This window comes from Otolemur garnettii, unplaced genomic scaffold, assembly GCF_000181295.1.
Source record: "Otolemur garnettii isolate 467f Iridium unplaced genomic scaffold, OtoGar3 scaffold00053, whole genome shotgun sequence".
NCBI classification, from domain to species: domain Eukaryota; kingdom Metazoa; phylum Chordata; class Mammalia; order Primates; family Galagidae; genus Otolemur; species Otolemur garnettii.
This window is the reverse complement of record NW_003852448.1, coordinates 10,196,348-10,222,809: the sequence shown is the minus strand read 5'-3', so window position 1 is coordinate 10,222,809 and position 26,462 is coordinate 10,196,348. Positions and strand designations below refer to the sequence as shown.

General features: G+C 42.5%; 1 protein-coding gene across 2 annotated transcripts in view; it reads left to right on the top strand.

The window, feature by feature from the left end:
• The window catches only part of CNTNAP2 (contactin associated protein like 2), a 1,940,687-nt gene that overhangs the window by 1,693,366 nt on the left and 220,859 nt on the right, over positions 1–26,462 (top strand). For both annotated transcript variants that reach the window (XM_012806491.1, XM_012806492.1), the window contains one exon: positions 5,122–5,292. In XM_012806491.1, coding sequence (XP_012661945.1) covers positions 5,122–5,292 — 171 coding nt within the window. The remainder of the gene's footprint in view (positions 1–5,121; positions 5,293–26,462) is intronic.

The window sequence follows — 26,462 nt, the reverse complement described above, 5'->3', positions numbered from 1 at the left end:
AAGGAGACAACAACCAAAGCAACAACCTACACAATAGGAAAGGTTATTTGCATATTTTGAATCAGACAAAAGCTTGATAACTAGGATCTACAGAGAACTCAAGCAACATAAAAAGAGCCAACAATCAATCCCTTAGATCACTGGGCAAGAGAGATGAATAGAACCTTCTCTCATCTAAAGAAGACAGACAAATGGCTAACAAACATATGAAAAAATGCTTATCAACCCTAATTATCAGAGAAATGCAAACCAAAATCTCCCTGAGATATCACCTAACCACAGTAAGAACAGCCCACATCACAAAGTGTCAAAGCTGCAGATGCTGGTGTGGATGTGGAGAGAAGGGAACACTTTTACACTGCTGGTGGTACTGCAAACTAACATTATCCTTTTGGAAGGAAGTGTGGAGAATCCTCAAAGAACTCAAATTAGACCTTCCATTTATCCTGCAATCCCATCACTGGGCATCTACCCAAAAGGGTAGATTTTATCATAAGGACATTTGCTCTAGACTATTTATCACAGCTCAATTTACAATCATCAAAATGTGGAAACAACTTAAATGCCCACCAATCCAGGAATGGATTAACAAACTGTGGTATATGTATACCATGGAATACTATTCAGCCACTAGAAAAGATGGAGACTTTACATCTTTTGTACTAACTTAGATGGAGATGGAACACATTCTTCTTAGTAAAGCATCACAAGAATGAAGAAGCAAGAATCTAATGTACTCAATTTTGATATGAGGACAATTGATGACCTAGTACATGGTGGGGGTGGGAAAATGGGGGAGCAGAGAGATGGCAGAGAGGAGAGGGGTGGGGCGGGTCATAGGATTTGGCACACCTCCTGGGGAAGGAACACATTTATGAGAGGGACCTTGCCTGACAATTGCAATTAGTGTAACCTGGTTCTTTGTACCCTTGATGAATCCCCAACAATAAAAAAATTTAAAAAAATAGAATGTGAATTTAGTGAATCCAGAGATTTGGAACAACTTACAAGGTCAACTCTGAAGGTCTCATGTGATAATCCACATGTTTCCAGGATACTGGTAAATACACTTTGTATAATTCAGGATTTCCCCGTGAATAAGTCTATTCCAGAGACCCAATTAGACTGAAGTTGCTTAGTGAACACAGAATTAGGATAAATGGAACTGTGGTCTATAGAGATATTTCGTCAAACTAGAATAACTGATTGAACCGCCCTGCTCCTCTCTGGGGATATTTCTGTCTGAATAACAGCCCTGGACTGCAAATAAATACTGGCATATTTTACTTTTAGCTTTCCCTTTTCTAGAATCATTTTAGACAACTGCCCTTCTGCTGATACATCAACACCTCAAAAAATAAGAATGTACTCGATTGGATTGAAACTTTAAAATGTTAATTACATTCATGTCCTGAGGATACAGCCTAAAGAGACAGAATTGCTTTGCTTAAGGCTGCAGTACAGCTGGGAACTTTGGTCTCTGTGGGCTCTTGGGCTGTAAATGGGCTCTTACCAATTCGGAAGCACTGAATCCTTCTGGCCCCAGGCCTCATCTTGGTTCCCTGCCAGCTCCCAGATTCTGAAAGATGAAAGGGTTGTAACTTCTAGTTCGATTTCAGTTTTCCAGAAGGGTCCTTCATCCTCAGGTGGCTGAGAGAGGGGACCCTGAACTCCCTTCCCTGGGTAGACAGCCAGGTGCTGAGCTGGGAGGATGGCTCGGCCCTGGGTGGGTGGCAGCTTTAGCGCAATAAAGACCCTTTCTTTTCCAGCATGATCCTACCCAATGTTGTTAAATATTCTCCTTCCCAAGAAGAAACTAGCTTGTTTTCTCCTACTTAAATCTGTGATTTTATAGTTTATTTTTTTTAATAGCTTATAACGGACTTTTATATCACCTTAAAAGCAGTAGTTTCTCCCAACACACCCACCATCACTGTTTCTGCCTTGATCAAGACATTTTGCAAACATATTCTGCATTGACTTACTGCTTATGGATTGCCTGATCAAATAATTAATAGAGAGGCCATCAGTCTGAGGTGGTTCCTGAGCCCTGGATACCTACATCCCAACCATGACCCTGTTTAGTATAAATTCTAAAATGAAACTTAAGCTTAACCAATCAGAAACCACTAACTTGTGGGAGGCAGACAGGCTGATCTTGCTGCAGGGCACCTCAATCCAGGGTAAAGCAGCAGGCAGGCCATCCCTGGGGGCTACTATGAAGACCACTGAAGATGAAAGGACCCCTGAGGCTCCCAGACAGGGTAAAGTCACCAATCAGCAGGCGGGAGAGGCTGAGCCCTCGAACTCCTGATGGGCACTTAGATTAGGGAAGCTCATTTGCCTGCCCTTAGGAGACCAACTTGTTTTCACCTCCCCCTTTCTCAATGCCTCATCCACCTGGTAGACAACTCACTGCCCTGTATTCCCCATAACCCAGCCATTTCACTTCTACCCAATCTTCCTTGGGGGCTTGGGATTCTTTTAATCTTTGAAGTTTGACACCTTTGCATCTTTTCATGAATGCTTTGTCTTAGAGATCAGTAAAAGGTTTCTGAGGAGTCAGAGGGTTGCCACCTTGTCTCAATCTGCCACTTCATATGTGAGTCAATGCATGCCTCTCCAGGCCACCCAGACTTTATACATTAAGTCAGTGTAAAGTCTCATAATTTCCCCTGCATCGTCTCCCCTGTTGACTTTCAACAGGGTCCTCAGGGAACCCCAACACTAACGTCTAATGAGGGCTCAGGTTTGGGTTAGGGTAACTTCCCACATTAGCCAATCAAACTTTTTTTTTTTTGTCTTGCTTCCTAAACATCTTATAAATGTTTTCCCCTCTCCCCCAGCTGCTCAGATTCCTGGCCCAGGCACTTCAGGGGCACAGAAGCCCTGCAGGGGTGAGCTGCTGACAACACCACCCTAGAACTGCCCTAGCAGACTAGTATGGTGGTTTCCTCACCTCTTCTGGCCCCCTGGGGGGCACTGAACCCCTTGTGGTCTGGTTCTGCCAGATAAATAAATCTCTGAGTGCTCAAATAAACTTGTTAAGAATTTAATGTGAAGATTTTACCTTCTAACATGCCACATACTTACCTAGATATCACTATATCCTAGATGTCTCTAAGCATAAAAGTGAATAGCATTAATTAACTAGAAAGGTATTTTAATGTTTTATAGCAATGTTATGTTTAATTTAAAATTATGACAAGCATCACAGAACACAAAATTACTTTTATTTAAAAATAGTAGTTCAATTTGATATTGTATATTTGTATTGTTTTGCCTAAAGGGAAGGAAAAATATAGCTTGTGTATGAATAGAAACTAATGGAGTACATTCAGTTGATTCATTGTGCTCTTTGGAGGAAAGGTATCGCAAATAGTGTTTTTTTTAAAAACATATTTTGGGTTTAGTATCAGGAACTAAAGACTTTAGTAACTGCTTTAAAACACGGCCATACATCTTAGTCTCTGGATGTGATAGTAAACGTTCTCAGAAATGCACACAGTAGAAAGAAATCTCTCCCCTGGAGATGAAAACGACAGGCCAGCCGCCGGGCTCATATTAAATCTGTGGTCTGTCTGTCCTAATGGAACCTGAGTAATCAGGCTTGGTGTTTTTATTTTGTCCTGTGAACTGTTCTTCTCCTAAAAATACTGGCTGCTCTACCTGGCAATGAGCTGGGACAGATGGTGGGTGGTGAGTGTAGGTCAACTCCAAGGGCTCAAAGGTGGAGGCTGATCAAGAGCCCACAGGTGGGCTCTGCTGGAGACCCCCGACCCCACAAAATAACCCTGCAGGTCAGAGCTTACCTATAGTTCCTAGGGCAGGAGTCACTTTAAAGTGATTTACCTCAGGTGTGGACCAGGAGAGGTGAGGAAACCACCACACAAGCCTGCCAGGGCAGTTCTAGGGTGGTGGTGTCAGCAGGTCACCCCTGCCAGGGCTTCTGTGCTCCTGAAGTGCCTGGGCCAAAAATCTGAGCAGCTGGTGACAGGGTGGAGGAGGGTGCTGGTTACTCCCAGGCAAAGATGGATGGGAAGCCAGAGCCAAATACCAAAAACTCGTTTAATCTTTCCCCATCCATAAGTGAAAAGATGTTTCTTGCACCAAACCAAAGCCACCAGTACAAATTTGAGAGTTCAAAGCAGCCCTCACCCGGCATATGCCAGGGGCTTCTCTTAACTCTCATCTCTATTGCATTTACTCCCCAGAGTCCCCCCAGGATGCCTTGTAGGAACCCCAATGATCAATCTTTAATAAAATACTTTATGTACATTAAAAATATTTGTATTTGTATACATTTTATATGGATCATACAGAGGGTGACAAAAAATGTATGCATATTTTAGGAAAGAAAAAAATTATAACCACGATACTCTCTATTTACTGATAACAAAAGATGAATACAACTCACATTGCATGTCTCTTGTAATTGCAGAAGTCAAACTTGAGTATTACCAATTTAATTCAGTTTTTCCTTTCTTAAAATGTGCAAACATTTTTGGCACCCTCGGTATATTAATATTTAATTAATTTTATCCAAATTTTATGACAGTACTCGAAATATTTTACATATGTAAGACCTACATATATAAAATATATGCACACACAAGTTTTAGAAAGCCAAAGATAGGTTTGTGAGGATTTCTTAGAATGTTGTTCAACAGGGGATTGTGGGGATCACGCCTATGATTTATCCTATTAGGATACATGTGAATTTGTCTAAAGGTCGAATATAAATGTCTTAACACAACAATTATGAGAAAGACATGATGGCTATGTTAGCCAGCTGGATGAGTTTTTCAAACTGCATATGGAAGAAACACACTGTATCCTAGGATAGAATTAATGTACACAATTATGATCTAATAAAAAAAAATAATTAAAAAAAAAGAAAGGGAGGTGAAAGAATTCAGAGTGCTTAAAAAAAGATTAAAACATAGGATGGTTTTAAAGACTCAAAAATAAAATAAAATAATACTCCCTCAAAAAAAAAAAAAAGAGAGAGAAGAAACATGGTTAGAGCCAGTGGAGATTATGAACCTCAGAAAAGGGAGAGTTTTGTGTCAGCAGCTCCATCAGGGTGCGAGTCAACTTGGCCTTTTTCTCTTCCCGCAGGGAACTATTGGAACGCTGCCTCTTTCCCGAATGCATCCTCCTACCTGCACTTCTCTACCTTCCAAGGGGAGACCAGCGCTGACATTTCTTTCTACTTCAAAACGCTAACTCCCCGGGGAGTGTTTCTTGAGAATATGGGGAACACAGATTTCATCAAGCTGGAGCTGAAATGTGAGTATAAGTTCTTTGTGACTCAAGAGAGGCCGCTTTTGTCCCCTGGGGCTGGACTGGGCCCTGATTACCTAACTCCATTTGGTTTAGACGTGGAGGGTTTCCTCTGGTCCAGGATCAGGACTACAGGTAGATACACAAAGTCAAGTTCAAGTTCCCACCTGTCTTCTAGACACAGTCAAAGAAGCAGACAGAGATTCCCAAGCAGTGTTACTCAGGGAAGGCGAGAGAGGACAGACCGCCTGAGTAACGTGGCAGAATGTGGAGCTTAGGATTCCTTGTTTGTGTGGTTGTTCTACAAGGAGACAAGGTCAAAGTAGGCAGAGGAATGTGTAAAGTCATCTGAGAAACAAGGGTGGGGAGAGTAACAGGAAGGAAAACAGAAATAACAAACAACAGCAGGTGGGTGAGTTCTGGAGGCTATGGGACCACCGCACTGCATCACACAGTCTGCAGGTTCCCCAGGGAAGTTCCAGGCCACACTCACCCTGTAGAAGTGTGAATTCTGAACTTATGTCGTCAAGGATACAGACACTGACAGGGGCAGAGTGGAACAGATGCTGCCCCACTCGTTCAGCTGGCCTTGGATCCACACCCGGAGGAGGTCTCCTAGCCTGGAGAATCCCATCTGTGGAAGGCAGTGGGGCTTCCCTGCATCTGAGGAGCACAGTTCTTTCTTTACCTAGGCCCTTTTATCCTCAGGGCCTAAATTCAGCTTTTGGCATTTGCAGTCCACAGACTTCCAGGTTAGGTGAATATTTGCAAAAGCCAGACTGCCCTGGCGGCTGAAACAGCGAAATCACAGACTCAGCCAGGAAAGGGAGACCTGTCTGTAGCTGGTGTCCCTCTGCAAGGGCTCGGCCTTCTGCTTAGTAGATCAAGGGGGGCTGACTGGCTGGGGACAAGTCTCGTCCCTCACCCCCGTGGTCCCCTTTAGCTGAGTGCCTGCGATACTGGGCCTTTTTGGAGAATGAACCGAAAACTGCTAAAATTCTATTGGATTTTTTTTTCTTTAAAAAAAGGGGGAGACTATAATATGGTAGAAGGTGCACACTGGTTGAGCGTTCTCAGCTTCAAATCCAAATTCTGGGGCAAATTGCTTTATCTCTTTGCATCCTCATTTCCTGATCTATAAAGGGAGAATGTGAATGTGTGGGGTCCTTACAAGGACGGAATGTAGATATTTGTAAAGCCTCTATTTCAGCGCCTAGCAGTTAGTGTAATTATCCTTTTCCTGAAGATATTCCTTGCAGATCAGATCTGAGACAGAGCTGATCCAAAGAGAGACCTAGGATATTCCGGCCCTAGAATTAAAATTAATTAATTAATTAGAGCCCTCTCTTTACTGAATTACGGATTGAAATTTTTACAAGGGGGATTCTTTAACTTCCCTCAGTGAAAATTAATGGAATCAAACTCTTTGGACTTTCACATTAGTTGGCTCATATTTTGGAAAGAAAATCGACGAGTCCGTGTGTGAGTAATGCTGTGAGGTTCTATAAAATCACTTGGATTCTCCTGCCTTTGTTTTACATCCTCGGGTTTCATAAAGCTGCGCCTGAGTGGGGAAGAGAACAAACCAACCGTAGAAATAGCAGGTGTTTCTTCTCAATGCTGGCATCAAATAATTTCACTAATTTCTCATTATGAAAAATCTTTAGAGATGTTTTCCCAGTTTCCCAGCTTTTTCCACAACATGAAAGCCGCGAAGCAGAGGGTGAATTACAGTCCTTTTGTTATATAGCTCACTATTGGGGGGGGTGGTTTACTTTGGGCAAGGACGTGTGGAATATTCGAGGTGCAGATTGGAAGCTGACCTCTCCTCCCACCCATATCGATCTGCTAATAACCACTGTGGCAGCTCTCAGGTGCCCGGCATTATGTAGCATCTCTGCTGAAGTTCAAAGGAGCCTTTTATGGAGAGGGGAGGCAGGTTTCCATATTTCAGACAGATTTCAAAGTAAACAAGAAGCTTTGCTTCCATGAAGAACATGGAGGAAGAAACGGCTCTGGCAGAGGTTCGCTGCTGCCTCATTGACTGCAATTTTTCAGCCAGGCTCTTGCTGTCAGGATTCCCAGGGTGGCAGGAGAGGCCCCCTTCTCCTTGTCCCACGCACATGAGTCACTCTGCAAACCTGATGGCTTCACGGCAGTGCGGGTTATCAGAGGGGGCTCAGGAAAGGCGTCCTGAAGTCAACCTGTTTAAAACTGTCTCTACTTTGATTTTCCCCTTTAGCTTGTTAGCTTTCTGATCTCTCTCTGATAGGAATTCACATTTTGTTTCTCTGAGTGTGTCTCAAAGGAATTTTGTCACAGTCCGTGCCTACATATTGGTTTCCAGAATAACAGTGCTGTTAATTAATTACAACGTGCCCTTCTGTCAAGAGAGGAAGATTCTTGGATCCAAGAACAGCGAGTCAGGGCACACTAAGTTAATGAGACGACACCAACGTCTTTTGCATAAGCAGAAAAACACACGGATAAAATTAGGGCATCCTTATTAGCACCTTTTAGCTGTAAAATTTTGACTGTATTTCATGTATTTCCAATTCATATTTATTCATTCATTTGATGAGTATTTCCTGAGTATCTACTACATCCTGGGAACAGGGTGAGGTGCTGAGGGAGCATAATCAGATCAAGGGTGATTGCTTCCCCTCCAAGATCCTTCAGCTTGTCTGGGATTTTTGGAGAGCAGGCTAGTAAATCAGGAGTCATGATAATAATGAGAATAGCTCAGCTTTATTCAGACTCGTCCTGCCTCAGGCCTTGATCCAGGCATATTATGGGAGTCCTCTTCCCACTTCTTCTTCTAAACACCCTCCAAAGTGCATATGCCATCACAGCCCCATTTTACAAATGAGAAAACTGAGGCCTGGAGTGAGAAACTTGCCTAGCCAAGGTCACACAGCCAGTAAGTGACAGACCTGATCGTTTGACCCCAAGCATTTTGTGTCTGCCCAGGGTCACGGCTAAGAAATGTCAAGCACACGGCCTCCCCGAGCAGACACCGAGGAAGCGGCTGAGCGCACTGAGGGGAATATTTAAACCTGACAGGAGTGACAAGGAGCGCTTCTCAGGGAACGGAAAGCTTTAATTAAATTTTGATGGATGAGCAGGAGTCAGTAAGGTGAAGGAGGTGGGGGAAGAGCAGAAATCAAAAAGAGAGGACGTTTCAGGATAACCCCAGATGAGCAAACGTGCCAGGGACTGAACTGGAGGACCCAGGCGGGAACAGGTGCAGCGAGGCAGGCAGGCCCCAGCACCGGGGAAGCGGGGCCCGGTTTGACCCTGAAAGTTAGGCTAAGCCGGGGCGGAACATCACCAGGCTTACATTCACCAGGGAACAGATGGGAACCCAGATAAGAAGCTCTGGGGCCTTGCTGAGATAGTGCGGAATGAATGGAAAGAGAGGAGGTCAGTAACAGGGGCTGCAGAAGAGATTTAGGAGGTAGACGCCACAGATACGTGTACGTAAGAACACAGTCCTGAGTGTGACGTGGACGAGAAGGCCCTAGAAGGAGCTGATGTTTCTACTTTTGATGTGCAGGGGGGCAACTTTCAGAAAGAAGTTTGACACTGGCAGGCAAAGTAAAAACTGCATTTTCGAAATTGTGAGTTTGGCTATCTGTGAGCCGTCGGAGTATCCAACCAGGTGGACGTATCTAGAGGATGGCAAACGGGCAAGTCTCAGAGAGCTCCAAGTCAGCCACACAGCCTGACGGTCACCATCACTTAGACAACCATCAGGAAGGGAGGGTTCCACATCCTCAGTGGATGACATCACCCAGAACAAGTGGGTAGAGAGAGGGAAGGGGATGTGCCAGAAGGAAAACCACACCCGAGGAAGAGAGAAGGAAAATTAGCTTGGAGAAGGCTAACAGAGAACCAGGGTTACGGTGGTGTCTCAGAGGCCAAATGACAAAGGAATTTCAAGAAGAAAAGAGAGTGTCAGGGGCTGCTGAGAGGCCCCCAAGAGGAGGACATAAAGTCACATCAGTTTGAACATGCAGAGGTCACTGTTGAAAAGTAGGATGGTCACTAGGGTGAGTGGCAGTGACTGTGCTTATTGTTCTTAAAGATTTCAGGTGGTAGAGACTTGAGCATGCAAACAGATTAAGGGGGAGGATCTGAGATACGGAGATAAAAGGACTGGTTGAAGGAATGAGGTCCCCAAGAAGGAGGGAATCAGGTGACCCAGCGTCACAACACTGGAAGGGTTGGGGTCAGCTCAAAGTAAGGGGAGCCACTGACTAAGAAGTCCTTTTCTAAACCAGAATATTGTTGTTGTTCATTCGTTAGTATTTTTGAGATGGTAAAGAAATACTGCTAAAAATATATATTGGAGCAGATAGAAAACCCAGACTCTAAACTTGTCATCAGCCATGGATATGTCAGTTTATTTTTTCAGAGTTACCCCGCCTAGGAAATTAGCTTGACTTTGCTACTGTTTTCTGACCCAGATGGCAGTCATAGCCAAGGTCCCAGCATCAGGCCACCACTTACGGAGCACCTGCTGCATTCGAGGTGCTGGGGGGGGTGCTGGAGCCTCAAAGGTGAAGAGAACCCAGCCGCCTTATTTAGTTATGGAGCCAGACACATTCCTCACAATGTAGATACTTCTCTGTACTGAGAGTTTTCTAAGTGCTGGGCGCTGTCCAAAAGTTCTTACAGGTAGATGCTTTTAGGTTTCACAAGAAGTTTTATTTCCACATTTTACAGATAAGGAAACTGAGGCACAGAGGTTCCGCAGCTGATGCTAGGTATGCTGCTTTTGAGCATTAAAATTCAAATAAATGACAGTGATAGGCATAGGACACTACGTATCAGGAACATTCAGAGCTGGAGAGAAGAGGAAGAGGAAGTGGCATTTCAGTTGGGTCATACAAAACAGGCACAGAAGTTAGCTGGGTGAAGGAGAAAGGGGGAAGATTTTAGAGGAGGGGACAGGGCGAACAAAAGCAGAGGGGCAGGGAACAGGAGGGGTGTCAAGGAGACTACAAGCATTTGGTTTGTTGGAACATGAGATGTGACCCCAGCACCCGAGACTGGAGATTTTTAGATGAGTCTCAGATTTGATTTTCAATACATGGTGATCTAAGCCTTCGCTGTGTTTATTGAGTACCTACTTTGTGGGGGCCAAAGGGAACATCAAAGTAACAACCCGGCCCCATCCCAGAGGCACACACAAGCTGAGGCAAGAGGCCACCAATCCCGTTATTACAAAACAGTATTCAGGATAGGCTGAAATAAATTAGAGTGGAGCCAGTAATTACTACTGACTTGAAAAAAAGAAAATTTTCCTTACAATAACTCTTTCCGATCCTATGTCCAGCCTTGTCTGACATAATAATTTTCCTGTTCTGCTCAGGTATCAGAAGACATCTGGCACTTTTTTTTTTTTGGTACCTCTCATTCCCTGACGAGAGGTCAGTGAGCACGCTGAGCACATTCTTTGGCCCTCAAGCACAGTAGATCACTGGTTATAGGCAGAAACACCTGCTCAGTGGGGACGGTTATTTTAGAACCCACAGAGGTTATGGGAAGAGGGGACAGAGCTGATTAGTACTGTGGGTGTTGTAGATTTACAAAGGTCGTACAAATGGTGGAAAATTATTCTCCTGGCAGATAGAAGTTGGAGTTGTGAACAGCTACATCCTTTACTCATTAGATAAGAAGGAGAGTGGAGAAAAAGTGCAGACACACCTTTCCTACAGGAGAAATCTCATCCCTCAGCTTCTGAGCAATGGGAGGAAGAGAAATTCAAGGAGGAGGGGAAGATCATCATGCATTTATGATGCAAAATAAAAAAATCAAGATTAGGCTCGGCTCCTGTGGCTCAAGCGGCTAAGGCGCCAGCCACATACACCTAAGGTGGCGGGTTCGAATCCCCAGCCCAGGCCCGCCAAACAACAATGATGGCTGCAACCAAAAAAAAAAAAAAAAATGGCCGGGCGTTGTGGCGGGCACCTGTAGTCCCAGCTACTTGGGAGGCTGAGGCAGGAGACTCGCTTGAGCCCAGGAGTGGGAGGTTGCTGTGAGCTGTGATGCCATAGCACTCTACCCAGGAGGATAGCTTGAGGCTCTGTCTAAAAAAAAAAAAAAAATCAAGATTACATAAAAGAAAAATAGATTACATAGTTTGCAGCAGAAGAAATGAGAAAGGTGGAAGGAGAGAAACCATTTTCTACTGTGAGATGTGCAAGAGGACGCTTGGACTTCATCCTGGAGATGGCTTCAGGAAGGATCACACTCAGAAAACCTATGAACAGCCAGGTGGGTGGCTCACACCTATAACCGCAGCACTGTGGGAGGCTGAGGCTAGAGAACTGCTTGAGCTCAGGAGTTTGTCTAAGCAAGAGTGAGACCCCGACTCAAAAAAAAAAAAAAAAAAAAAAAAATGAAAAACCCAGCCAGGTCCCAGGCGAGCGTCTGTAATCCTGGCGGCTTCCAGAGGCGGAGGCAGCAGGAGGCCCATAGCCTGAGTCTGAGGTTGCAGTGAGCTATGACACCATTGCACTCTGCTCAAGGCATGAGGTGGGACTCTGTCTCAATGACAACAAAAATGCAAAGAAACAGAAAGAAAAAAACAAGGAAATAAAAATAAATATAAAGACTTTAATTATTTTATGTAACCTAAAATAGATAATAAAATCTTCAGATGAGTTCATATTTATGTTTTCCTCTTTTAAAACTGTAGGATAATTACACGTAATCCACCAACCTTTTTCCTACCCAAAATAAATAAGAGCTGGGGAAACAGCCATGTGGGTGGCAAAAAAATTGGATTGGAAAGGAATGAAAAATAAATAGAAAAGAACATTTCAGGCTCAGGATGCTGAAGGAAAAAAAAGCTACAGAGTCAGAGATGGCATGGACACATCAGAAATTTGTGGGTCTGTCACACACCAGTGCCACCAGGGTTAGGGAATGCTGCTTTTCATCTTACCTCCGGAGCCACCCCAATGCCCAGCTCATGGGAGATAATGAAGATGCATTTGCTGAATGAATGAAAGAAATGAATGAAGTGCTAGCCCACATGGAGAGCCCTGGAAAATGTGGGTGGAAAAGGAGACCAACACAGCAGAGGGGCTGGTGATCCAAGTGAAGACAGAGTGATACATTACAGGGGAGAGGGACAGATCATGGCTGGTGAATTTCAGAATCCAAGATTTCACTAGAAAGCCATTTAGGGGGTAAGAGGAACAAAGATGCAGAGTTCTGGCCATTCAAGTGAATTTTCTAAGTTGTTTGTAAAGGCTGTGGGGAAATTCAAGACACTGAGAGGCTGGTCATTCACCTCCCTTTGAGGTCCCTACTCGTGATGGCAACGGACAAAGAACCTGTGATCTGGTATTACTGTCCCAGGTTTCAAACCAAGACAGCAAAAGCGGGGGAGGTGGTGGTCATTGGAAGACACATCGCTGAATAAAGACTCTGGTGCCACAGAAGGAGGACGCACTGCAGAGGGCAGGTCAAGTCAGCCACCCTCCTGTCCCCATGGTATCAGCTCCTATGGAAAGGGTTTGTGATGCAGGTGAATGCATGTCAGGGTCCTGTCCGGTGGACTATAATCAGAGGAAGTGTTTGAAAGTGTTTAATGATAAATAGTGGCCATAATAACTTTTATTTTTAACAATTTTAAAGAGATTTTAGAGAACATTTGTGAAGGAGATTTGGGGAGACCCATTTAGAAGGGTATGCCCACTGAGCTGGAAACATCCAGGAAAAGCAACCAGAAATTGTTGTATTGGCTCGGCGCCTGTGACTCAAGCAGCTAAGGTGCCAGCCACATACACCTGAGCTGGTGGGTTCGAATCCAGCCCAGGCCCGCCAAACAACAATGACGGCTGCAACCAAGGTCGCTGTGCATTGTGGCGGGCGCCTGTGGTCCCAGCTACTTGGGAGGTGGAGGCAGGAAAATCACTTGAGCCCAGGAGTTGGAGGTTACTGTGAGCTGTGATGCCATGACACTCTACCCAGGGCGACAGCTTGAGGCTCTGTTCAAAAAAAATTTTTTAAATAACTAAAAAAAAACCCAGAAATTGTTATATTAGTTAGTGCAAGCCTCCATGTTGACCAAGTTTGAGTTTTTTCAGGTATTGGGATGACTCAGAGAAAATATATACATTTAGCAAGCATATCTCCACAAAAATGTGGAGGCGGCAGTCTAATGTCCTACTAATCTTTGGAAAGGGTGTTCAGGAAGAGCTTTCATTTCTAGGATGTAGCCTTCTGCAATATATATGCTCAAGAAAGTCACGGAAGAAAATGTTCGGCAATTTTCTGAGAAACTGATGAATCAGAAGAAGTAAACTAATGGCAATTTATCTTCTACTATTTCAGAATTGGAACAACTTTTTATATTAAAGGAACTTCACTGTTGAGGACATGAGGAATGTCTAATCCCACTTAGCTGGGTTGTTGTGCCCTTGAAGTGTTATTTGGGGGCATTTTTCTTGTTATTATGAGTCTTTATTAACATCTAGACGTCTTTTTCTTTTTAATTATCCAAGCCAGTTTGGGTTATCAGCGTGGATTTAGGAAGAATTTTAGTGTTTCTACTACTTTGCAAGTATAACTATGGTTTCAATTTGTATTCAAGATTTGGGATCTAAAGAATGATTCTCACTTGGTCATTACTAGAGATAAGAAAAAATATTGCTCCCTTAAAAGCAATTTAAACACCTAAATATTTAATACCAACACTTGTGGTTTTTAAAATATTTCTCTAACTTCCTGATTTAAAGTTTTCGATTTGAATTGTAGAGCGCAAAATTTGGAAATATAAACACAAGGTAAAATCTATGCTGTATTAAAGCTATTTAATATATTATCTGCTCTCATGTTATTAAGTATTAAATGACACATATATATTTGATGAATAAAACTGGATTATATTTACCTAGATATCTTAGCCAGCCCCACTGAAGGGACAGTCATTTGAACATATGGCATAGCTACCCTAGGGTTATAAGGATGGACCTTAGAGCAGGATATTGTGAATATTTTTGAATATGAAACACTTCCCAGGTGACCTTAGCATTTACTGGTCCACCTATGTCTTCTGCTCTGGGGATTTCCAGAAGGGGTTGTGAATTCCTCCTAAGCTAGCTGGACAGAATGGCCTCCTTCTACAAAATTTATGGTCCTGTTTTTCCCAACACTTGAGAAGTGACTTCAGACAGCCACCCAGGCCACTTGATCAGCCCTCTCACATGGTAGTGGTATGTGGGCGCCGCGTAACCCCTGTCACTTGGAATTCCCTTTCTTCCCCCTCATAGAGACAGTGAGCTCACTCTGCTTGTACTTCTTGGAATACAGGACAAATGGAGTAGAGACTCTTCCATTTGAAGTTATAACCACCTACTTGGTAATAGTTCCTCGGCCTCTGGCTTAGCTCCTGGACTCTGAGGACCCAAGGGAAGGATACTTCCAAACACACCCAAAGAGACAGCTTGTCCCTTCTCTGGGACTCAACTTCTGTTCTGGAAATCAGGTGGAGTCTAAGACAGAAGCTCCCAAGACCTCACTACAGTTCTGGTGTCCTTAGAATTTTCACATTAAACACCAGATTATTTGCATAGACAAATTAAAGGCATTTTAGGACAATAAAGAAAATAGATTCTGTCAAAAGGTAGGATTCACTTAAAGACACTACACTGTACACACATTACAGTGTATACTGATTTCTTTTGTGTGATGTTCAAGGATAATCCAATGTGATCTGCAGAGATAGAAGTCAGAATAGTGACTTCCCCTGGGGAGAGCAGGTATTGACCAGGAGTGTATGAGGAAACTTTCTGGAGTGGTGGAAAGATTGCATATGTAAAAATTATCCAGATGTACACTTAAGATTTGCACATTTTAGTATAAATTACACTTAAATGAAAAAAATAGAAAAAGATCTCTGCTGTCAGAAAATCTTGAATGACAAAAAAGTTAATGAAACATGTGGTTTTCCAACAAGAGATTCAGAAACTGGGATTCTAAGCTGACCACCCCAAGACAAGTCCCTGAACCTCCATAGACTTCACCATGTTCTCTTGTAAAACAACAAGATTGAACCAGACTTTCTCGGGGGTCTCTTCCAGATTGTTCTGTAGACCTATTGGAGACCATCCTCACCAGTGGGGGCCACCACTTCCCAGGCTGAGGAAACTCACAACCAAACAGCTCCTGACCTTTCCTGTCCTGGCTCTCAGTTCTCCTAAGGATGATGGGGGCAGGAAGTTATACCAAAACAAATGGTGTCTGCTTTAAATCATTTCAGCTAAAACCAAAGTTAATCAGAAGAGTTCCTAAAATTATTGACTTCTAGTTGTAAATGCTAACTAAGGATCCATCAAAATGGCCCATAGGTACCTCACACTCAACATGTCAAAGTGAAACCCATCACCTTCACCCCCAAAGCCCTCTCCTATGCTCCCCACTGATTTAATGTCATCACAATCTTCTTTATTATCCGGACTAGAAAACTCAAAGTCATGATGTTTCACTAGCCTCCGCATACTGTGTGAACTGTTTATCCAGATGGAAAACCATGTCTTTGACGTGGAAAAATGCCATTCTCCCTACAAACTATCACACCAGGACAATCCCAGAGAAAGCATCAATTCCAGCTAGTTGCAATGGCTGATGGAACATAGATGCAGAGATAATGAAATCTTTCAATCAGACTTCTGTTGTGGTCTCCTATGATGGCTTTGCTAGTTGGAATCCCTGGAGTCTTGATTTCAACGGACTCATAATTTGCCTTCCTCACTCTAGTCCTTCTCTTCTGATGCCTACCCTCCCCACAAGGCCACATTTCTACAGAGCTGGTCCTGTTACCTCCTTTCCTTATAGACCACCATGGCCTCTCAGTGCTTACAAAGCAAACACATAAGCTTGGTAAGTGACTCAAAACTTTAGCTTAATTTCTCAGCCTTCTTCCTACTATATACCATTGCCCCTCACCTGCCATGTACCTGAGGTTAAGCCACCTCTGGTTACTGATACTCCCCACACGCCACCCACACTTCCCCAAAACTCCCTGCATCCTTGCTTATTCTGAAATTGTCTCCCCCTCATTGAAATCCTACCCACACAAAATATTTTTTTTGGTGCAACTTGATTTAGAACATTAAACATAAAAGGCACACAAGTTTTCATTTTCCTACAATATCAAAATTTTGACAAGACAGTTGCATGGCTTGGAAAATAATAGGCACCCTCCTTAATAAGCACCCCTGAAAGTTTGTCTCAACAGGGTGCAAGTTGTATGTCCTTACTATACGGAAATGCTAACGTCTCATGAAGATACTTTTCTGATATAATTTTTCTTCTAGATCACTCTCTCTGAGTCTAACATTTTCTGCATTTATTGTCCCTTCAAAAATATGACATGTTAAAGTGTCATAAAGACCAAAAGCTAGGATTGGCCTGCCTGTGACCAGCTGGAAGACAGTAAGCCTTCTAAGAGGAGGAGAAATCAAACAAGCTTGAACCCACATGTTCTGAGAGGAAAATGGGAGGGAGTGTGTTATTACTGCTCCATAGTAACACACGGATTAGTGAGGAAAGTCAGAGCATATCTATATATAAAGTTTAAATTATAATAAGGTTAGAAACCTTCCATCTGCCATCCTGGTAGCTAACAGTGTCTCTGTGGGATGTGTATTTTTATAAAAACAAACACTTCCAGAAAAGAGTTGGTGCCACAGTTAGTTAGTGTGTGTTACTAATGTCGGAGAATTGATTCAACTAAGGATGACACTTGGGACCAATTAATGCAAAGCTGGTTAAAAAAAGAAGAAGAAGAAGATATAATAAATCAGGGAGTAGTGCTTCACTTAAATATAATGAGTGAGTGACCGGGGTGGATGATTTGAAATAGCTCAAAAGCAAGGACTATCTTAAAGGGCCAAAGAAAGGTGTCAGGACAACAGTGCCAGGCCTTTCACAAGCCATCAGACAAGCACCTGAATGAAAATCATGCCCAAAAAATGGTCCACTGGATGTCAACTGGAAAGCTTCAAAAACAGTGTTTTATAAATGAAAAATATCAGGGAACTATCTTTTCAAAGACACGTTTACAAAAATACGACATAATTTTTTCATAGGAATCAAGACAGGAACCCATGGAGAAGGGAAGAACCCACAAGACTTCTATGAAACTTCCATAGGCCGAGGGTCACAGCTAAAATAGTCTTCTCAAAGGCTTTAAGAAGACTTGTTTATGTTTCTTCCATAGTTCCATTTCTAAAAATGTTCTCATTTAAGGGCTCCCTGCATTAGGAAGTCAAGGGAACTGAATTCTAGAAGTTTCTGAGCTGTTTGTTCAGAGCCTGGAATGTATTTTCCTGTGGTCGCAACACTGTAATGGTGGTCACATCCCAGAACTCACCATAAAGAGCTTTGTTGTTGTTGTTGTTTGTAAGCGTTGGTGTTCTCAAATGTTTCAAGCTGCACAGAAGATTCAGAATGAAGGGAATTGCTCTCTGTACTTCTAATGTCAAGCTTGCCTGTGATGTCCTTCTCAACAGGGCAAGTTACTATTGGCCTTTGTGATATTCAGTGCACAGTCCCGTTGTAAATCAAGTATTTTTGGTTTTTTTGTTTTGTTTTGTTTTTTGTTTTTGGCCAGGGCCAGGTTTGAACCCGCCATCTCCTGGATACGGGGCCACTGCTCTATTCTTTTGAGCCATAGGCACTGCCCAAATCAAGTATTTTTGTCAGGACCTGAGTTTGGTGGGCTAGTAAAGGGGGCGGCTCTGACAGACATTCACAGGAGCATTTACCCATCTGAAGGGGTCCTACATGGCACCCCACCACTTTTCTTTGCTCTAAGATGTCTGTGAATTAGAGAATCCCTCTAATTCATTCAAATGTATTATGACCTACATATTATTTACAAATTACAATGTTCTGACACACCACTGGATATTGGAAGTAAAACCACTACACCATAGCGTGTCCCTTCAAAATACCAGTTGTCTGCCAAAAAAGCTCCTCTCACCTATTTTTTTAAAAATTATACAAATAAATAGAAATAATGTGATAAGATCATAAGAGAGTTGGGAATAGTATATAATCTTCTTTAGAAACAACGTAGCTGCTGAGACCAATAATCCCCCAGGTTTCAGCCACTGTATGGAATCTCATGTGCGAGCTACACGCTGGCCCACAAAGACCTTCCCCAAAGTGAGTTAGTGACCCAAACCCTCTTCCACCATCCTCTAGAGCCTGGGAGTGTCTCAGCTCAGTTGGCCAACAGAGACAGGAAGGGAGGAGAACCTTGTCTCTTCTGATCACACTGGCCTGGGAAGTAACAGCCTCCTCTGCCCTCATTCTGTTGGTAAGAGCTGGTCCTGGGGCTCCATCTAGACACACAGAGCCAGAGAAGGCAGATTCTGCCTGGACAGTGGCTCTGTGGGGAAATGAAGTTCTCATCAACAACTAGCAGTCTCAGCTCGGTGCCTGTGGCTCAAGTGGCTAAGGCGCCAGCCACATACACCTAAGGTGGCAGGTTGGAATCCAGCTCAGACCCGCCAAACAACAATGATGGCTGCAACCAAAAAAACAATAGCCAGGCGTTGAGGCGGGCACCTGTAGACCCAGCTACTTGGGAGGCAGAGGCAGGAGACTTGCTTGAGCCCAGGAATTGGAGGTTGCTGTGAGTTGTGATGCCACAGCACTCTACCGAGGGAGACAGCTTGAGGCTCTGTCGCAAAAAAAAAAAAAAAAACTAGAGGTCTCTCTCACAGGTACTATGACAACAAAAGGGAGGGGTAGGTTTCCAGAGGCACCGCGTTGGGCTTGCATTGAGGATGATCAATAAAAATGAGATCAAGGCATTTTTCTGGAGAGAAAACAGTAAAGGCAAATGAAGGTGGGGAGGAAGGTTACATGACACGTAGGCGCCTGAACATAGCATAGCTGGAGCTGGTGGACCAGGTGCAAGGTGTCTTTCTTTAAGGAAGTCACCCACCACATATCTGTGTTAAGACCCTGACAAACGCTAGTGAGCTGGACCTACGGCCTCTTGGGACGTGACTCACTTGGCTTACCTTCACCCATGGGGTTAAGATGATCAAATTTGGTTTTCTGCATCTCCGAATTTGATTCCTCTGATGAGAACTGACATGAATGCCAAACGGCTTCTCAGGGAGAGCGGTGGATATCAGTATTCTGCAGGGCCTTCCTGGGAAAGTGCGACCAGAGCCGATGAATAATAGAAACCGTGTGTATCTGTCGAGTGTAATTATAACACTGAATTATGCTCATCTTGCATTCTGATTCCTGTATACATTAGTTTAAACATCAGAACACGCCCGCTCCTCAGACCTGGGAGAATTTTACTTAGAAAAATAGCATGCTCTCACTTTCAGCCATTTTTAATAGGAAAAAAATTCACACCTTCAAAATTATTTTATGGTAAAGTTTAACCTTTCTCTGTCTCTCTCTTTGTCTCTCCCTCTTCTTAAGTTTCTAAACAGAGGGAAGGAATAGGAAGGAATATTTCAATCTAGTTTTAAATGCTCACTGATTTTCTATATTTAAATGAAATCATATTCTTTGCATTTTAATTAACTAGGACCTTGGATTAAATGCTTTCTAAGATCATAGGATAGAGTTCCTTACGATGTCAGCAGTATGCAAAACAAAGTGGAAATTATGCAGATACTATTTGTTTATTGTTGAACAACTTAAAATTCAGAAAAGGATAAACAAAAAGGATAAAACCAAAAATTCAGCTATCATCCCATATTCCAATATATTCAAATTACCATTTTGATGTCTACAATTCTAAATATTTTTCTCTGTGTGTGTAATATTTTTTACAAAAATGAAGTTGTATGTTACATACTGTTTTGTAACCTCCATTTTTCATGTAATAACATTTTAGAAACACACTTCCGTGTCAATCTTTTTTAAATTGTCACAACAACCATTTTGTCCTAACTGAGCTCAAGGACCATATCATAATCTTCACGGGCTCACATGTATTTTAAAAGTTACAATTTTATATGTAGAAGCAAAACCAAAAAGAGAAAAAGTGTGATTTTTTTATATACAAGCTACAGAATGTAAAGTGCAGAAAGGTTTCCGCTGGCTGGCAGGATGTTCGTGCAGGATCCTCTGCGGTCTGTTATAGTATCTATCGGCCCCCACGTGGGTCATATCAGCATCTGGAGGGGATCATTAGTTTATTGTGCCAACTGCTAGGAACATGGATTTTAACAGACTGTGAAAGACAGTGCCTCACTTGCCAAGTGTTCCTTTTAACCAACAATCCCCTACTTCTAAAAGTAGGTTTCCACATGTTCTGGTCTCCTACCTTCAGGTGACTAATTTCCATCACTCCCCACTTTACGTACTGTGTTTTACGTCTGCAGGATTGTCACTTCTAAAGCTTGCATTTGTACCACAGTGTCAAGCACCAGGGATGCCCAAGTGCTAGAAGGACAAGGCCACACTTGGGAAGTCCCAGCAAGGATGTGCTCAGAGGGACAGGCCTGCTAACAGATGACCCTATTCCCAGAGCTGTCCCCATTTGTTCACCTTGCTGAGCCTACCCCGGATGCCCTGACCTGACCCGCCTCGGCTTTCTCAGTGGAGCTGTTCTAGAGAGAAACCATGTCAGTTCACTAAATCACGAGAAAAGTAAACATGGTTGTTTGAACATTGTACAAACTGGTCATAAAAGGGTTCTCACCTGTTTTATGTGTGCTGTCTTTAGGGAAGCAAAACATTTATTTATGAAATATATACAGGGATGTTGTATTTTCCGCTGCTGTGGTCAGAAGCAGGTGGAAGAGCAGCCCGGGAGGACTCCTTAGGACTGAGGACTGTACTTTTCCAAGGAGCCCTTAGTTCAGTGACTGCACAACTGTCAAGGCAGCTGTGAAGTGATTTCTGTCATTGTTCAGATGTGAAAATATATGAACTCAAGGGTCTACTAGCTCTTCTATAACTTTAATGGAGAATTTATCCTGGGATACTTTCAACCCTGAGATTCTCAGATTCCGTATTTTTAATATTCAACCTTTAGATCCATCATTTCTAATATTCATTACCAAGATCAAGAACCAATTAAGGTACTTATAGCTAGAGAAAAACTAATAAAATAATTTAGATCAGTTCTGCATCTCTTTGCAAAGACTCCAAGTCAAAAGTCACTTTTTGAAGTTCTTTGCGCATTAAGAAAGCTTGTTATGTAGGAAGAAAGTGATTCTTTTCCTTACATGTGTTTCTTTATTCCCATTTAAATCCTCTGTTGATCTAGAGCAGTTCTAGAGTGGTTCTCAACCTTCCTAATGCTGCAACCCTTAAATACAGTTCCTCATGTTGTGGTGACCCCCAACCAGAAAATTATTTTCATTGTACTTTGTAACTGTAACTTTGCTACGGTTATGAATCATAACATGAATCATACATGATATGCAGAATAGTCTTAGGCAACCCCTGTGAAAGGGTCATTCCACCCCCAAAGGGGTCGCAACCCACAGGTTGAGAACTGCTGACAGGAGCATGGGCTCACTTTTTCTCTGCTGTTTGTCTAATGTTACAAAGGCACTGAGGTAAAAGTACATCTGGTGTTGTGATGGAAAACAGAATCGATCTCTTTCTATATTCTGAGTCCATGGCATGTAAAATATATGTCTTCATTTGGCCCTTTTTAATTTATAGTAGAGAAATCTTGTCTGAAATTATGCCAAGGTGGCATTGGAAGAATTTGCTAGAAAAGAAACAATCTATTGCAAAACAGAGAATAAAAAAACTGTCCCTGTGATGTGACCTCCAGGCAGAGTCAAAACTCAGTCCACAGTAACCAGAAAACACACGTCCCTTGGCTGCTTCCCTGCCAGGAGACCCGTCTACATCTGGTCTTTGGCTTTTCTTCCTATCAGGACAGCTCAGTCATTTCAAAGCTATAATTAGTTGACTGACTAGTATATTGTCAGCTTTGAGTTGACAATTCATCAGCTTTTTGTCCAAATCTAGTTGTTTCAGCTCCAACTCTACGACCTCGGCTGGATTGCAGAGCCCAAGGTCCTTTCTCCTTGAACTTTCCACAGCCACATATCTCCATGAACCTGTGCTCTTTGGCATCACCTGAAAACCAACTTCATAAACTACCCTGGTATTCTGCCAAAGCACATTTTCTTCAATGAGTTTTCTCATTTTGCCAGACAACCTGGACGTGGTCAAAAGCAAAGCTTCCTGGAGACCATCCCTTCCTCTGTCCACTCTCCTCTCCATCTCTGGGGAATCCAGTTTCACGGATTCTCTAAAGCAGCTTCAGCATTTCCTTTTATCACAAATACTCTGTCCCCAGAGTCGCCATCTGGAGCTGTCATCTATTCTTCCAAACTGGGCACTATCTGCTCAGTGCACATCTCTGCTTGTTCCAAACATGAGGGCATTTAAAGCCACCTACAAGTCCTACACGAGGTACAGGACACTGTTTCAAGCTACATACCATTTTGGAACTATTTTTGTCTTTTTCAATCATATAGGTCCATTAATATTCAAGAACTTATTCTTAGAAGGTGGTTAAATGCACAGAGAAAACTAAAATTGGAAAGGCTTTGCATTTTAAAGACGGCTCTCTGCTTCCTGGCCAATGGCACCTCCTTTTTCCTGCCTTCTCTCTGTGGACGCCTTTGTTTGTGAAGTTATTTTTCAACCATAACAAAAAGCTTAAAGGCCAAAATACACAAAGAGAAATATTTCTTATACTCAAGAGGTTATCAAGATACCAGAGACTTTAAAATGAGTTTATAACATTGATTCTTAAGCTCCAGGCATTTCCTTGAAGAATTTCCAAAAGACTTCAAATAAATTTTTCTTGCCAACGTTCATTTTCAGATGCATTTAACAGCAAGTTTTCTGGTGTGAATATGCATATATGGCTCTCAAAAAAATCTCTACATTCACAAACTAAAACTTTTCTACTAAAAGAAAATAGGTTATTTTTTTATTGCCCTTTTAAAATGAAAGGCAATACACAATATAGGTAAGAAAACAAAAGCTCTGTACCTAGTCATTACTGGATTTTAATGTGTCACAGCCTCGATTTCCTCATCTAGGTAGTGAGGGTAAGTCTAGAGGTGGAAGTCCGTTCTCTGAAGTCTTTACGGCTTAGCATTGTTGGGTTAAATCCAATACTTCTAGACTGAAGTGATTGTTTCTGTTTTTGCAGAGGTAGAACCACCTGAAGAATTAGAGAGATGACAGTCCTTGTGAGACTGCACACGCTTCTGACACCAGCTGCAGGTTTTAGGGGTTCCCAACCCATCCCCAGGTTTGCTTCTTTTGTATAAGGACTCACAGAATTTAAACAAGGCTGCGATACTCATCGTTACTGCTGTACGAGGAAAGAATCCAGCTGAAAATCAGACATAAGAAGAAACACCGAAGGCAGAGTCCAGGGAAATTACAAGATGCTGTGCTTATTTACCTTCTCCCTGGGGAGTCTTGAGTACATTTCTTTCTTGACATCAGGACATGCCTGGGCATGTGACGATTTGCATGAGGTATTGCCCACCAGGGCAGCATCCCTGAGCCTCCATGTTCAGAGTCTTTATTGAGGCTCCATTGCAGACAAAGGGCTGACTGCGCATGCAGCTGACCTCAGTCTCCAGCCTCCTCAGTGGCTGACCTCTATAACCCAGAGCCCCTTCCCCACTGTTCCTCACATAGTTGGTCTGTCTGGCCTGGTCAACATGCATCCTAATCATTATCTGGTCTGGCCTGGCCTTGTGTTAAATCCCACAGTTAGACTATCTGACATGACCCAAGCTTCTCCGGCAAAGGCACACTCGTCAAGCAGAGCATCCCAAAGACTTAGGTGTTACTTTCCCAAAGCCAAGAGCAAAGGTCAGACTGTTTCTGGAACAAGGCTGAGCTCTTTATTACACAGTTTTAAAAATCTTTCTACTGAGGACAAGGATGCAAAAGATACCTAGAATCTTCCTACAAGAAAGAAACTTAGTGCTTCTTAAAGTAGGACTCTAGACCACTTGTATCAGAATCATTTGGCATTCACAAAATACAGCATCCAAGGTCATACCCCTAATTTACTGAATCAGATTCTCTGTACGAGGACCACTGGACTATACTTGTAAGCATGTTCCTTAGCGGTGTTTTACATAGGCCAAAATTTGAGAAATGTAATTATGATCCAAGATCCTTTTTCCTGAAAGTAAAGTGAAAATAACCAAAAGATACAGCAAAGGAAGACAATTCTGCTTCTGGTTCCACTGCTGAGTTTATCTTGGGCAAGCCATTATTCCTCAGACATAATGTGTTTGAAAGCAGCGTTTAGCAACATTTGTTTTAAAGTGTCAGAACAAATGTATCACGTTCCCACATTGAGGAAACACACAGTGAGTTGCTGTTAGGGAAGGTATTTGTGGAGCGCGAGGCGGCACTCCATCTAATCCAGTTGGCCTTGAGGTCTCTCTTTCTACATTATACATTTCTATATCATAATTGATGGCCTCTTAGCAGGGGTGTTCCAGTTTATTCTTTCATTCATTTATTCACAAATTGATGCCTTCTCTGTGACAACCATTGTTCTAGGTGCTAAGAACAGTGCAATAAAAAAAACCAGAAAATGCCTCTGCCTTAGTGAGGCCAGGAGCACATGCTATGTTAAACTATTTTAAATTGCACATGAGCTTTATAGATATCCCATATATTGTGACCAATGGTGACACGTGCTATTTAGATTTTTTAAATATCAAGATAAAGGGAGAAAGGCAGCTGGGAGAGGGTTTGTGACTTGGCATAGAATATTTAGGGAAGGAATTTCTTTTGGGATGGCTTGTAAGCCGAGAAGTAAAGGGGCAATCACAGAGTTATTTGGATAAAGTGAACAGCAAGTTCTAAGGCCCCAAGGCAGGAGCAGCTTCAAGTGTGGTGACAGAAAAAGCCTTATATGATAGAATCAAAGAAAGATTAGGAGGAGCAGAAATGAGTACACAGAGTACAGGCATCTCTTTCAAAGAATGTGACAATAGTGTGGAGCACAGAAACGAAAGTGGGATAAGTAAGATTGAGGGAAGGGTTATATGTGGTGATGATCAGATTAAAGACATTTCACCATGTTTATGTGGACCGATCCAGTAGAGAACAAGTTATTAATGCTGGAGCAGAGAGAGATGTCCTGGAGTAGGCAAGAGGGTTGGCATCCAGTGTACAGGTGGAGCACTTGGCCTTAGAGAGGAACAGAGAGACGAGGTCCTGATGCTCACATTCCGACTTCCTTTCCTTGTCTTTTCTCTTAACCTTTTCTATATTGAATGGCCAAATTTCTTCTGCTACTCCAGCTGACATTCTGGATCTAAATGTTCCCTTACCTGCTGAAAAAACCCAGAGCCAAAAAGTCCGCTATTCTGCCCAGATGTTAAATGTATCAGCCAATATGTTAAACCTGGAGTGATTTGTTTGAAAAAACGTAGTGTCTTGGAATGTGAGCAAATAGTGCCACCTACTGAAATTATTTTTTTAAATAGGCAAGCCAAATTTTATTTTTAAAAAAGATGTTTCAAAATCTTAGGTAAAATTTCAACATGTCTGTTATGACACTGTAGAAACAGTCCAGAGAACAATCCCTGAGGGCACTCATAATAAATCGAGGCCCCTGGAATTTTTTTTAATACTATCTGTTGCAATTTTGATGCCAAACTTTTTATTTTATTAGATCATAGCTGTGTACATTGATACTGTCATAGAGTACAGTATGCTACTTCTATATACAATTTGAAATATTTTCATCAAATTGGTTAACATAGCCTTCGTGTCATTTTCTTAGTCATTGTGTTAAGACATTTATATTTTTCATTTAGAAAGATTCACATGTATCCTTAAAAGATGAATCATAGGCGTGATCCCACCAATAACCCATCCTCCCCCCTCCTTTCCCCTCCCTCTCCCCTTCTCCTATATTCTTGGGCTATAATTAGGTTATGGCTTTCCTATGAAAGCTATAAATTAGTTTCATAGTAGGGCTGAGTACACTGGATACTTTTTCTTCCATTCTTGAGATACTTCCAGCTTTTGCTAAGCTATAAATTAGTTTCATAGTAGGGCTGAATACATTGGATACTTTTTCTTCCATTCTTGAGATACTTTGCTAAGAAGAATATTTTCCAGCTCCATCCATGTAAACATGAAGG